General features: G+C 44.8%; 1 protein-coding gene across 2 annotated transcripts in view; it reads right to left on the minus strand.

The window, feature by feature from the left end:
- The window catches only part of KIF1B (kinesin family member 1B), a 149,059-nt gene that overhangs the window by 43,530 nt on the left and 90,548 nt on the right, over nt 1–14,981 (minus strand). The window contains exons 22-26 of one of the 2 annotated variants that reach the window (XM_080801427.1): nt 6,103–6,196; nt 4,929–5,077; nt 2,720–2,898; nt 1,917–2,054; nt 487–735 (exon numbers count right to left, since the gene is read on the minus strand). In XM_080801427.1, the coding sequence (XP_080657553.1) occupies nt 487–735; nt 1,917–2,054; nt 2,720–2,898; nt 4,929–5,077; nt 6,103–6,196 (809 nt within the window). The remainder of the gene's footprint in view (nt 1–486; nt 736–1,916; nt 2,055–2,719; nt 2,899–4,928; nt 5,078–6,102; nt 6,197–14,981) is intronic. The other variant, XM_080801428.1, reaches the window with a different exon arrangement.

Below are 14,981 nucleotides of genomic sequence, written 5' to 3' on the forward strand. Positions count from 1 at the left end.
ATTTATATTTTATTTTTAAGTGACCCAACACTACTCCTAATTCCACTTTTATCCTCTTGATTCCTGCCGGTGTTATACATCCTTTGTTCCAACCTTGGCCTTGCTCTGCTCTCCTTCTCATATCACCCCCCTATGCTTCTTCACTCACATTCCTACAAAAAGGAAGCATCACAACATGAGAACATTCTTTGACCTTGTAACACTAGACTCAGCTCTAATTACTTTCTCCTCTGTGGTTTTCCCCTTCAGAGGGAAATTACTGGGGAGTTTAAGACAAGGGGTTCTCCACGTAGAGCCTTTACACATTGCCGTATGCTGTACCGAGGAAATACTGACTATCCCACAGACACGGCCTGAGGGCTCTCCCTAGCGAGATCGGCGTGTCGCAAATGGAATCTGCTAAGGAACATCATCCAAATTGCACAAGGAGCCTCTTTAAAGCAAGAGCTGGTCCCTTTTTGCCCTTCTCACAATAACCTCACCAACCTTCCCACTAAAATGAACCATGGGGATCGGTCGTAAAACGGGTCATGCCCGTCACTGAAGAGATCTGATCCCTCCTCCGTCCCTGCGTCAGAGCCGGTGTCATCCACGAATGCCTCATCATCAAAATCCTCCATTTCATCTTGCTGTTCGTCAGCCAGCTCAGTGATGTCGGAATCGGCCGTGGAAAAAGTGGGGGAGGGTGTGCGGTCAGCAAGGCGCTCATTCACACAGCCGTGGAAAATGGGGGAGCTAGACACCAGGGAAGACGCCAGGGGACACAGCCAAGGAAGGAGAGAGGAACAGCTGGTTAAACAGGAAGCTATAGGTGTCAACAGGACAGAACCCACTGGGGAATCAACACAATAAAAGCAAGTGGAAAAGCAAAAGGATAAAATGAGCATAAATCATCTGGTTCAGGTGAAAGGGAACAAGGACTGGTCCTTAGAATAAGAAAAGCAAAGGAAATACATGAGTAGAAGATCCCAGGTAAAATGTGTGCTGCAAAAATGCTTGTATTTTCCAGTTCACACAAAAGATCAGCAGCCAAGCCTCAAAGGAGCCACTCAACATTTGGTCAAATAAAAAAAGTACAGATCTTTATTCCAATTCCCACGTCATCTCAGAGCGGAAAACAAAATGGATGGAGTGGTGTACGGCAAAGCAAGTACGTGCCTTGCTTGGATAAGACGTGTTTGGCCAATTCAACTCTTTAGAAGCACTCTACTAACAGAGTGGAATGGAACAGATTTAACTTCATTTCTACAAAATACTAGGACTTCAGCTCCTTCTTTTGGCCTAGTTCCTGTAAAACTGTCAGAAAATTTTTGCAGTTGAAAAACAATTCAATTTCCGAAATCACTAAGCTCAAAACATATTACATTTCTTTGCTTTTTAAATTCTAAACCTCTAAGAACTTGGACTCCGTATGGATTCACAGGGGCACCACTTGTTTTCATTACATGTTGAAATTTATGTATACACAAAAGAGGCTCAGGCAGATGACCAAGATATGCAGTTGGCTCACCCGTGGCAAAGACTAACATGAGATAAATTGCCTTAAAAAAAAAAAAAAAAAGAGAACACGTTGGATCAAGAAGTTAGTTGCCAGCTGGTAAGCTGTAAGTCATACTGATTTTAAACTGTGCAGGATACAGATACAGGTTTTCTTTTTCTTGCAAATCTATGCTCTTCAACTGTAAGAGGCAGGGAAGGCTGTCAATTACTCTGGATCAAAGACGAGACTGAAGGACGCACACTGAATAAAGCGTAGGCAAGTTTACCGTATGACCCAGTGGCTGGGTCTGAATGGATAAGATTATACGTAGAGCATCTGCGCACACTTTTTCTTTTAACTTTCTGTAATAGCTGCTGAGGTTTTAAACAAAGCACTCACTACTGAAAAAGAAGACACTGAAGAAATCATCACGTACCTTCCTACCAGTTTGAACCAATGGAACCGATCATAAAATGGATCACTGCCGGTCACGGTGGCTTCGCTTTCATCCTGGCTGCCGGAGGCCACCTCACCTGCCCTGTCATACATCTCGCGCATCAAATCCAGCCTCTGCCTGCATAAACATAAAGTGCTCTGCTGAATATCATGAGATTGCATCAAAATTTCATTCTGGAAGTATCTTCCATGCAAGATTAAAAACAAAAAACCTGCTCCCATCATTTAATGATATTAAAAAAGAATGAAGGCCCAAAGTAGAGAAACTCAAAACACTCAGTATCCACAGTGTCTGAGTCTAGAGACAAGCCACCAAAGTAAAAAACGGCCACCTAACTGCTACTGAATTTTAAGAGAAACGTAGTTCAGTGGTATATGACATCTCAAATATATTAACAGTGGAAAATATCTCACCATGTTAAAGACAAAGGAAACCATATTGTAACTTTCCTGTTTAATACCGATCACCAGATCAGGAACAGAAAAGATAAATGATTACTAGACCCAAGGCAGAACTAGGTATCATGAGATTGAAACATTTAAAATGTAAGAGGGTCTATGGGGGGAGATCTAAATCCGACCTACAAGTGACAACAGAGCAGGATTCATTCACTTAGCAGAACATGGACGGACGGTGGCAGCCCCACTGAGCAACAGCATTTAGCACCACAGAAAAGGAAGCAATAGGGCCATCACACAGTGGAGAGTCTGAGGGAGCCCACCCGAGCAATTTATTATTATTTCCTAAATAAAACAACTGATTTTATGAGGAATTTTTCATACTTGAGTTTCTCTAAAGACCAATAATGTGTTGCTCCGTTCTTCAGATCCTGGACCTCTACGGCCACCACAGTACGAGGGAAAGGCCTGTCTTCATGATTTTTTTCCATCTCAGTGGGAAGTAACTCCGGAGGCAAAGGGGAGTACAACGTGTCCGTCAGCAGGACAAACTGGAACTGCACCTATGTGGAAAGAAGAAACCATCCCAATGGCCTTTATGTTTTCAGCAAGGCAGCCTTGGAAATGAGGCGACAGAATCATACCCCACGGGAAAGAGGTCAAACGTGTAGTATGTGCTCAGTGAACAGCCTGTGATCAACTGGGGAAAAATGGCCACGTCTGTATTAGCTGTAGAGAACCATCCTAATTTCAAATTAAGCTATTTACAGACTTTGCTCTCCTAGCCCAGCACAGTGTTTTTACACAAACGAAAATCTCAGTCCCTATATTTTGGCTGATGGAACTCACACAAGAGAACAAAAGCTGGACCCGCGAGGACATCTCTAGCTTCTCACTGAGTCGGGGGTGGGGGAGGGTGCAGCAGTGTCATAGCTGGTTTTCCATCCTAAATTCAAGAAGCACAGGTGCTACTCTTAGAAGTGCTGACTACATGGTAAGTGCTTTGCGTGCACCGTGTCATTTACGTCTTGCTACCGCCCTGTATTTTCACCTATGAGTATCACGTAAACGCCAGATACAGCAGCAAGAAGGAAAGACAGAGTCCCCTGGTGTACTTCGTCTACTTGGAGAGAGGGGTAAATACGTACAAAATGAAATGGGCTGGTGAGACTGAATGAAGAAGATATCCTCCCCTGTTTTACAGAACTAGAATACAGCCCTAGGGGAAGAGAATGAATCTCCCAAGGCTGAGCCGTCTGTGCTCTTTCCTGCCACGTGATACTGCCCACTGCCCCCCGCTGTCATCCTGGTAGCCTCCCCTCAACAGTGGGACACGGAGAAGAAGCAAATCTAAGATGTGGTGTGACATTTTGGTAGTAAGGAAAAGCAGTAACATTTATTGCCTTTTCAAGTCTAAGAGCTATTTCAACTCTTTACCTCTACTCCTTCTTTCAGGCCTCACAGAACCCTGGGTGGCAGGGGCCGCTGCAAAGTTCCTCTTGAGGGAATGAGCGAACGGGTCAATACACGAGGAGTGCTGCTGGAACTGAGCCTGGCTGAGTGCAGAGGGCCTGTCCCCTGCGTACACTGGCCTAGACCAGGAAGGGCACTTAGGACTTATAGGTGCAAATGTCATGGTTGAAAACTCAAAGAAAATTGAGATTTTTAGAAACCCGAAAATAGCATTCTCCTATTAATACGTTCCCCTAGCTCTTGGGGAACTGGGGTGGCTCAGTTGGTTGGGCATCTGCCTTCGGCTCAGGTCATGATCCCAGAGTCCTAGGATCAAGCCCCACATCAGGCTCAGCAGGGGAGCCTGCTTTTCCCTCTCCTTCTGCCTGTCTCTGCTCGTGTGCTCTCTCTCTCGCTTACTCTGGTCTCTCAAATAAATAAAATCTTTAAAAAAAAAAAGTTTTGCTGGCTCTTGTTGGAATACAATCACCTCATTTGTAAATAACATGGAAAACAAGTTGTTTTAAAAATGTCATGTAAGGGGCGCCTGGGTGGCTCAGTGGGTTAAAGCCTCTGCCTTCGGCTCAGGTCATGATCCTGGGGTCCTGGGATCGGGCCCCGCATCTGGCTCTCTGCTCGGCAGGGGGCCTGCTTCCTCCTCTCTCTATCTGCCTCTCTGCCTACTTGTGGTCTCTGTCTGTCAAATAAATAAATAAAATTAAAAAAAAAAAATGTCATGTAATTGGGACGCCGGGGTGGCTCAGTCAGTTAAGCGTCTGCCTTTGGCTTGGGTCATGATTCCAGGGTCCTGGGATTGAGTCCCGTATCGGGTTCCCTGCTCACAGGCAACCCGCTTTTCCCTCTCCGTCTGCTGCTCCCCCTGCTTGGGCTCTCTCTCTCTCTGACAAATAAATAGATGAAATCTTAAAAAAAAAAAAGAAAAAAAAAGTCACGTAATAAATATTTAATGAGTACCTACTATGTTCCAGGCACAAACGGTGCATAAAGGCATATATAACCCTGTTTCACAGCCAACAGCAGCTGAGTTCACCCAGGGGAAAGGCTAGTTCAAGATGAGAGCCACAACCCCCTGAGGGACATCTGCACCTCCAGATGACCCACGGGCTCCCGCCCTCCATACCTTCTTCTTCAGTTCCACACTGATGGCGTTGGCCTCCTTCAGGTAAACAGCATTGCCCCAGAGTAAGTCCCTTAATGAAGTAAACTGGTGAGACTTCCACTTCCGGAAGGCCCACTGGGCCAGCTCAAATTCATGTTGTGTCCAAGCAGCTGAAAAGAGCAAACAAAGCGTAACAAATGGTGATCTCGTCACTACAGAGAAATTACACGTCTCCTCTACCTCATCTCTCTTATCAAGTTATGTTCCCGTAGTTCTCCATTCAGCTGCTTTTGTTTTCTGCTTTTCAGGAAAGCTTACTAAATTCTGTTGATATTATGAAGGTAGTATATACATTTTAGAAAACCTAAAAAAAAAATTCTATTTAAAACAGTACATGAAAGATATAGACTTCTCTTCCTTTTAAAAAAAGTCATGTAATACGTGACTTATAATGAAGAAGAACCCTATGGCATACTATACAACTTCATATGCTATGTACTTTTCTTGCTAGTACAAGAAATAAAAAGGTCATATTTTACTTCAATATTAAAAAGTAAAGAATTTAGTACATAAATTAGAGTTTCTCCAAAATTAATCTGAAGCCTCGAGATTACTGGGAGGTTGGCTGGAGAAACAAACTGAGGGGAATATTCATACTGCACCATAAGGAAATGACAAACAATTAACGCCCTGATTCAGCTAAGAAATTCTGAAAAATCTGCAGCAGGTAGGCATGACTAAGCAGTGGGATTAGAAATCCGCCAGAAATGGCTTTAATATACATTAATATAGTTCAAAGTCCTCTCTGGGTAATCCTGGGCATAAACCATATGTCAGCAAATAAAAGAGTATCTTACCAAAGATAAGGCCCTATATTTATCTGTAACATACGCGAGCTTCACATGTACAGTAATTTGAGACAATAGATGTAAACTGCCCAAGAGACTCCCATAAGGACCGAGCTAAGAAACCTCGTGTTCGATGGAACACAGTCAGCCCTTCTCCCACCTCAGAGCGCGCAGTGTGTGTTCTCAGCATTGAGGATCTTCTGAATCCCCGTTAACCTGGCTCGGTAAAGCATCGGTAAGTGGTAGGGTCAACTATAATCAAATCCAACTTTGATCACACATGAAGGGCTAATCTGACGGCACAGATTCAAAAGCTACAGAGGGAAATGTTCATCTCTGGAGTTCACCTTCTTCCTCTTCCTCCTCCTCTTCTGTTGTCTCCGCAGCGAGGGAGCGGGTCTCAACCTGCTTCTGCAAGGCCTGCAACTTACTCTCATAGTCCTGGATGAAAAGAGAGGAGAGGACATGTAGGAGAGGGAGGAAGTGGACAGAGGGGAGGAGGAAGGACAGCAGAGTTGGGGAAAGCAGAGAAAGCAAAAGATAAAAAAGGGAAGACAGAGACAGGAAGCAATAAAAAGACATACAGCGAAATACTTAGGAAAACCCCACAAAGTACACAAGATAGGCTGCTGTAAGGGGTAAATGCTAAAGAAAGCGAACGGCCATCTCTTTCGAGTTCTTTATTTGGGGTTAAGGTCCAGCCAGGGGGTACTTTGAGCGGGAAAACACGTGGATCCCTTAAATTTATTTCCTAGTAATATTTACGCAGAACCTTCACACATCAAGGAATTCCAGAAAAAAACAATACTGGAAAATTCACCAGTATCGCCAACAGTTCTGATGAGCTGTTTGGATGGGAACCATGGACTCTGAACTCTGCGGACGGAACACTGCTATTTTTGCAGTTGTAGGATGCAGCATACAGCCTTCAGGTAACCAAAAGATCACAGTGCTATTCGGGCCAAAATAATGTATAGACTATATTTAGCTATTCAAGAAAGATATTTTAAAATATACTATTTTAATACAAAATGTATTATTGCAATACAAATCAGATGTACCCTTCAATTCTCCATCTGCTCACTCGACGCATTCTCAGTGGGGGTGGCATCACCTTGAAGAGGGTAAAAATATGGTTCTTGAAGGATACAAAAATCTTACTCTTTTTGTGCATAAAGCACAACTATATATATACAGTATATAAAGAGATGTACTACACGTCTGAGGTATTAAAATTTCATGGTGGGGAAAGATTAAGGAAAAAATGTCTAAAAAGGTTCCTTGGAGCGGGAATTTTATTTTTTTATTTTTTAATTTTTTTAAAAGATTTTATTTATTTATTTGACAGAGATGCAGTAGCAGAGATGCAGGCAGAAAGAGGAGGAAGCAGGCTCCCTGACGAGCAGAGAGCCCGATGCGGGGCTCGATCCCAGGACCCTGAGATCATGACCTGAGCCGAAGGCAGAGGCTTTAACCCACTGAGCCACCCAGGTGCCCTGGAGTGGTAATTTTAAAAAGCTTGCCTTATTTGAGAATAAATCAAGTAAAGGTTAAGAAAAGAGACCTTCCCATAATAAAATACCAAATCACAGCATAAGCATAGTAGTTTAAGATACACTGCCTGGGTTTCCTGCTTCCTTGGAATGACCCAATTATAGACTGTCCTGGACAGAGGGATTGGGTATGGCCATGTACTGTTTTCAAACAGAGTTCTCCCCGAGTTGTTAAGTCAAATATTCTTTTCATTACAAAAGGACCACTGAAAGCCTCCTAGCAAACTCTATTACGAAAAGACTCCGAATGGCGACGCTAACTAAGAAGGATGCAACTATTCCCAAGGCTCATCATTTATCACTTAGTCTCACAGAGGAAGCTTTCTCTCTTTCGTGGAGCTGGCTCTGAAGAGAAGCCAGCCACACAGCTTTATTAGCTACTGAAACACACTTTTGGGGACACAATGCACTGTGGCAAAAAAAAAAAATAAGTAAATAAAATAAATTAAAAGTTTTGCTCCAGGCACCTGCTCTTACTAGTCTTATAATTCTGGGAAAGTTAAATCCTCTCTACACTTCATTTTTGTCATCTTTAAAATGGACATTTTAGTATCTGACCTGCCCCACACACAGGACTGAAGGAAAAACCAAATGATGAACCATTTAAAAATGCATGTGAGGGCGCCCGGGTGGCTCAGTGGGTTAAAGCACCTGCCTTCAGCTCAGGTCATGATCCCAGAGTCCTGGGATCGAGCCCCGCATCAGACTCTCTGTTCAGCAGGGAGCCTGCTTCCCCCTCTCTCTCTGCCTGCCTCTCTGCCCACTTGTGATCTTTGTCAAATAAATAAATAAAATCTAAAAAAAAAAAAATGCATGTGAAAGTCTTCTTAATTGTAATATACACTATCAAAGTGACAGGCCATGTTTTAAAAAGTTTATTTTCTGGGGCGCCTGCGTGGCTCAGTCAGTTAGGCATCTGACTTTGGTTCAGGTCATGATCTTGGGGTTCTGGGACCCAGCACCACACTGGGCTCCATGCTCAGTTGGGGAGTCTGCTTTTCCCTTTCCCTCTCCTACTGCCCCTCCCTCCATTCATGCTCTCATGCTCTCTCTCTAATGAATAAAAAAAAAAATCTTAAAAATAAATAATTAAACAAGCTTATTTTCTAAGTATACCCAGCACCCAGATCTTGGTTTCTAAATACTATTCTCCACTAACAGGAACCAAGGCTCCTTGGGAAAACAACTGATTCCAGGTCTGAAGCAAGGAAAGTACAAGGTGAGAATACCTTACACCAGAAAGCAGAGAAGTGCTCAAACCCTGATGGGGCCATTTCCAAAGGCACCGAATCCCAGCAGCCAGTAAAGAATAGTAACAGAAACATAAGGGGCGCCTGGGTGGCTCAGTCATTAGGCAGCTGCCTTCAGCTCAGGCGGGATGGTGTCCCGCACTGAGCCCCGCATCTGGCTCCCTGCTTGGTGGGAAGCCTGCCTCTCCCTCTCCCATTCCCCCTGTTCCATCTCTCGCTGTGTCTTTCTCTGTCAAATAAATAAATAAAACCTTAAAAAAAAATAACAGCAACACGATACAGCACACTGGGTATTAAAAGGAATCCGGGAGTCCACAGTGCTGCTAAAAGAAGGGGGGGAAACGGAGAAGCTCTTCTCTGCGCCCCTGCAGAAGCCAGCTACGAAGTAAACACAGAGGAACGGCAGTTAGAAAAACTACCCTACAACCCCGGACAGCACGACTGAATCCGGCAAGAATCACCCACACATGCTCAAGCAGCTGGGGGAAAGCTGGATGCAGAAGAGAAGAGCCACCCGATCCTGAGCGCCACCCTGGACGCCTGTTAATAAGACAAAGGAAGAGCTGGGAAACGTCACATGACATCTATAAACTTTAGCATTACTGGTGAGAGGACAACTGAACATTTTGTCCGCTAACGTGACACGAGGGAAGTACACAGTGTCACCTTGACAGCTTTCTTATCACACACACTTGACCTAAATCTAATCTTGAGAAATAATCAGACTAATCAAAATGTAGCCTATTCAAAAATACCTAAAAAACCAAAGAGAAAAGAGACATCATGACCAACTGTAATACACAAACGGTGCTTGGAACTGGGATTAAAACACACACGCACTTCTCACCATTATATTTTTCAGACAATGAGGAAAATTGGAAAATGGACTGTATATTGTATAATACTGAATCAGTACTAAGTTTCTCGGATAGGTTAATGATATTAAGAGACTATCCCTGATTTTAGAAGATACACAGGGCAGTATTTTGGGGTAAGCTGCATGACGCTTGCAACTTACTTTCAAATGAATCAGAAAAAATACATAATTACGGGTCTACGAAGGTTCATTATACTATGTTTTCAGCTTCTTGGTATGTTTGCAATATTTCAAAATAAAATGCTGGGGAAGGGGCACTATTTTTTCCCTTAGAAAAACCTGTGTGTTCTATGGGATCCTTTCAAAAGAGAAAGGTGACTTTACCTAAAAGTTCTCTGGTGGGAACCTAAAAGCCCTCTGGTTGGAAAATAGTTAATATTTTAGCTTTAAGGTTTTTTTGTTTTTCATTTGCTCCCCAATTTTTTTTAAAGGATTTTATTTATTTACTTGACAGAGATCATAAGTAGGCAGAGGTAGAGAGAGAGAGGAGGAAGCAGGCTCCCTGCTGAGCAGAGAACCAACTCGGGGCTCGACCCCAGGACCCTGAGATCATGACCTGAGCCAAAGGCAGAGGCTTAACCCACTGAGCCACTCGGGCTTCCCCCCAATTTTTTATTATAGTAAAATACATGAAACTTAAAATTTACCATCTGAACCATTTTCAAGTGCACAGTTCAGTGGTGTGAAATGCATTCACACTGTTGGGCAACCATCATGACCATCCATCTTCAAAATTCTTTCCATCTTGCAAAACTGGAACTCCATAACCACTAGACACTACCTCTCCATTTTCCCTTTCCCCCTCCCCCAGCAACTACCAGTCTATTTTCTCTGATTTTAACTACTGTTAGTATCCCATATAAGCGGAGTCACATAATTTTAGCTTTTTAAAGATTTTATTTATTTGAGAGAGAAAGAAAAAAATGAGCAGGGGCAGAGGGAGAGGGAGAAGCAGGCTCCCTGCTGAGCAAAGAGCCAACATGGGGCTCAATCCCAGGACCCTGGGATCATGACCTGAGCCGAAGACAGATGCTTAACCGACTGAGTCACCCAGGAGCCCCAACTTTAGCTTTTAGTGACTAACTTATTTTTGAGGCTTTCTTCAAGAATCAGTTTACAACCTGGTCAAACTACCAATAAAAGCAAAATCCTTTTATTCTGACAGTTAAAAGCTCTGGTTATGCTTTAGTGGCAGCAAAGAGGACATAAAAAGGTTTCCTGTAACACTATGGAGCTAGAATTTTAACTGCAGTTGACTTGGGAAAATTTCTAGCAGCAGCTGACAATCCGAATATCAACATGAGACCCTGAACTGGTCCTTCTCTTCTCCAAACTAGGCTATATGTAAGCTTCCAACAAGGACATTTTGCATGTCATTAGAAAAACTCTAAGTATTGGATTTTCCTTCAACAAATGGGTAAATAGACTTGAATACTATTGTTCTGTTGATTTCTTGGTGGAAATTAGGATATGGAAAGCACACCAAATAATAATACATTTATCAGTAGTCTTTTGTGTTTGTAAGGAGTCCCAACTGCTTAGATATAGCCCCACATTTATAAGGGTACTACAGTGGCTTGTTCCCACTTCTAGAACTTTCTCTCTCCTGCCCATCCTTGTTTTTAAGCTTATTTTGTGCCAGGAACTGTACTTAATGTTTTGTATAGATTATCTGAATCTTCCCAATAACCCTAGGAAGATGGTACTACTGTTACCCTCATGTTAAAGAAAAAAAGGCTTAAAGAAATTTAGTAATTTTGTCAAGATCAGAGTTAGTAAGCATGGATATAGGGATCTGAACTTAGGCAGCTGGACTCCAGGGCATGGTCTTTTAACCACGATCACTCCTACCACATGCAGATGTTAGGAGCGCAGCGGTAAATAAGACAAAAGTGTCCCTGGTGAGGGAAAGAGAGACGATCAATAGTAAAAAGACACAAGATACACAATTTCAGCAGCGAGAAGTAGTATGAAGGAGAAAAAGGTTGGTAGGTATGGGGGCTGATGGAGAGGTGAGAGGAACAGGAGGAACTTTGAGATTAAGTGCTCAGGGAAGGTCTGTCTGCAGAGAGGACTTTTTTTTTTAAAAAAGATTTAATTTATTTATTTGATAGCGGGAGTGATCCCAAGTAGGCAGAGAGGCAGGCAGAGAGAGAAGGGGAAGCAGGCTCCCTGCTGAGCAGAGAGCCCGATGCGGGGCTTGAACCCAGGACCCTGAGATCATGACCTGAGCTGAAGGGAGAGGTTTAACCCACTGAGCCACCCAGGTGCCCCTTGAGAGGACATTTAATCAGAGATCTAAGCAGGCATGCTGAGAGATCTCCAGGGGGAGCGGTGGCAGTGGTGATGATTCCAATCAAAATAGAGCTGACAGCAAGTACGATGGTCTTGAGAGGGAAAGGAGCCTGGTGTGTTTTAGGAAAAAGCAAGAAAACGCGTGCGGTGGTGTGAGGAAGGCTCAGAGATGCAGTTGTGAAGGAGGCAGATGGACTGGGTTATGGACAGCCTTATGGGACATGGTAAAGACTGTGGATTTCATTCTAAGGGAAGCCACTGGGCAGTTTAGAGCCAGGAAGTAATATGGGTCTAGAACATGTTTTAAAAACATCACCCTCTGTGCAAGAAAGCGTGGGGACAGCAGTCACAACTCTGTCATAGCGGTGCAGAGGGAGATGGCGGCAGGTGACCCAAGGTGTCAGCAGTAAAGGTGGTGAATGGAGAATGGAGCTGGGGTTTGCTTTACAGACAGAGGAACTGCAGCTTACTGCGGATGTGGCCGGGCATGTGAAAAAAAACAAAAACGGGGAAACTGAGGGTGGCTCTTGGATGTCTGGCCTTAGCTGGTTGCCCATCAGCTATATGGCTGTCAGGTCTTAGTTGTGTGTTGGTGTCTTGAGGTCAGAGCAGAAGACTGAGAAACACCACTGGGTTTGTCACCGTGGAGATCTTTGGTGGCCCTGAGAAGAGTGGCTTCAGTGTGGTGGTGCGGAACGAGAGTCTGACTGGAGTGAGTTCAGCAAGACTGGGGTAAAGAGGGGCGCCTGGGTGGCTCAGTCGTTAAGCGTCTGCCTTCAGCTCAGGTCATGATCCCATGGTCCTGGGATCGAGCCCTGCGTCGGGCTCCCTGCTCGGCGGGAATTCTGTTTCTCCCCCTCTCACTCCCCTTGCTTATGTTCTCTCTCTTGCTGTGTCTGTCTCTGTCAAATAAATAAGTAAAACCTTTAAAAAAAAAAAAAAGCGACTATCTTCTAGATCAGGGTTGGCAAACAACAGCCTATGGACAAATCCAGCCCCTGCCTACTTGCTGGAAATAAAACGCTTACGGGAACGTGGCCAGCCCCACTCCTTTGCATACGGCTGCTCTTCAGCTGTAACAGTGGGGCAAAGCAGTTGCAATACAGCCTGTGGGACCCATAGAGCCTAAAATATTCACTCTCTGGTCCTTTCCCTAAAAGGTTTGCCAATCCCCGTTCTAGATCAGTGGCTCTCAGAGGTGGCTGCTGGTCCTGCAGTATCAGTATCACCCAGGAACTTATGAGAAATGCAAATTGTGAGGTACCTGGGTGGCTCTGTCAGTTAAGTGTCTGGCTCTTGATTTCAGCTCAGGTCACTATCTCAGGGTCATGGGATCAAGCCCCAAGTCAGGCTCTGTGCTAGGTGTGGAGCCTGCTTAGGATTCTCCTTCCCACTCCCCTTCTGCCCCTGACCTCCCCCCTTCTCTAAGAAAGAAAGAAAAAGAAATGCAAATTATCGGGCCCTACCCCAGACCTCCTTAATCAGAAACTCTGGAGGTGGGCCCAGCAAGTCTCTGTTCTCAGGGGCCCCCAGGGAATTCTGATGTGCATCAGGTTCAGAAGCACTCTTCTGGGTAACGTGTACAGGGGAACGGCAGAGCTACTAAAACAGGTGAGGCATTTGTTCTAAGTGGGTTTGTGTTCCCATGGAAGAACCAGATGAGCACGGAGACTACTACAGGCTGTCATTATTAACCCGTGAGAGCTGGCCTGGGGTGGGCTGGGGCAGAAGTGCCTGTGAGTGCAGGTCTGGAGAGGAGTCACACATGACGAGGAACGACTCCAGTGTTGGGGAAGTGCAAAAGCCCAGAAGTGGGGACACACTTGGCATATTTTCAAGGAACAAAAAGTCCGAAGTGCTTGCAGTATGGGAATGTTAAGAGATGAAGTCAGAGAGGCAGGCAAGCAGCCAGAACACGGAACGCTCTGTAGGCTTCGGTAAGAAGGTTAGAGTTTAAACCACAATGGGAAGCCACCAGAGGCCACTGATAAGATCAGATTTTTGTTTTCACAAGATGATGCTGGCTGCCGTGCGGACAGCGGCTTAGGGTCCAGGATGGAAGCGAAGAGACAGGGGAGAAGAGATCTCAGGAAGAGATGCCAGTGGCACACGGGAGCATCGCCCAGGAGGTGGCACTTATGGCGAAATCAAGGTCATCATTCCAGGGTTTCTGGTTAGGTCTGTTTTTGACATTAGAGACTTGGCTCCTTTTGCTAATACTGCCTTCCTCTTTTAATGGCAGATTATAATTAGCAAGCAATAGCCGGAAGGGAGGTATCCACGCCCGGTTCTGGTCAAGCCCTAACTTTGCTCCCCACCTGCGGCACCGGCACCATGAGGATGCCGCCTCAGACCTCTCCCTCCAGGGATCCCACCACACCTATCCTTACATGGGAGTGGCTCCTCTTTTCTCCCAGTCCCCTAGGGCTGTCTTGGTCTCACTTATTTTCCAACCATGATCCACATGAGAACATTCATCACTTTTCAGGTCATACACACGGGGTTTTTATCCCACCCACAAGCTGACTTTTTGACTCTACCTCTGATCAGAGTCTTTCCTTCTCTCCTTTGTCCCTGCTTGGGAAAGTATTGTTGCTCATTTAGTCCAAATAGCAATTTCTCAACTGGGTCACCGGGCTCTGAGTTTGCCTCCTTCCAACTGAGACTTTAACCATTTATAAAAGGTGAATCTAATCGTGCAATCCCCCTGTATAAAACCATCTGGTATTTTCCCAACACACTTAGGATAAAATCCCAACTCTTTAGCATGCCATGATGTGGCCCTGGCACCCCCGGTCCTCGTCTGTTACCTCTCGCTGGCCCACAGCGGCTGTTCTGACCACCTTGGGTTACTCGCAGGCACTCACGGTTCGCCGGACCTGACGCGCTTCCTCTCTCAGCCCACCATTCGTCACTTGGATAAATTCCCGGTTGTGCTCTGGGACTCTGCTCTGGGCTCAGGGCCTCCCCCTTCAAACACGTTTCCCAACTCTCCCCCTGTGCACATGACTATCACTGCACACCTCGTACTACACTGGAATCGTCTGTGTCACCCTAGAAATGGTCCATCAGGTCTTGGCAACTTTTCCACCAGTTTTTCCAAAAGCAGAGAAATACAAAGTACCCTGAGGGACAGAGTATGAGGCCTGCAGCAGACCAATCCAAGCGTAACATTTTTCTCAAGTTCCAAATTTCATATCCTAAACTCACAGGGGGAAAAAAGAGACTCTACTCTATAATACATGACTATG

The sequence above is a fragment of the Martes martes genome, assembly GCF_963455335.1.
Source record: "Martes martes genome assembly, chromosome: 4".
Classification (NCBI taxonomy): domain Eukaryota; kingdom Metazoa; phylum Chordata; class Mammalia; order Carnivora; family Mustelidae; genus Martes; species Martes martes.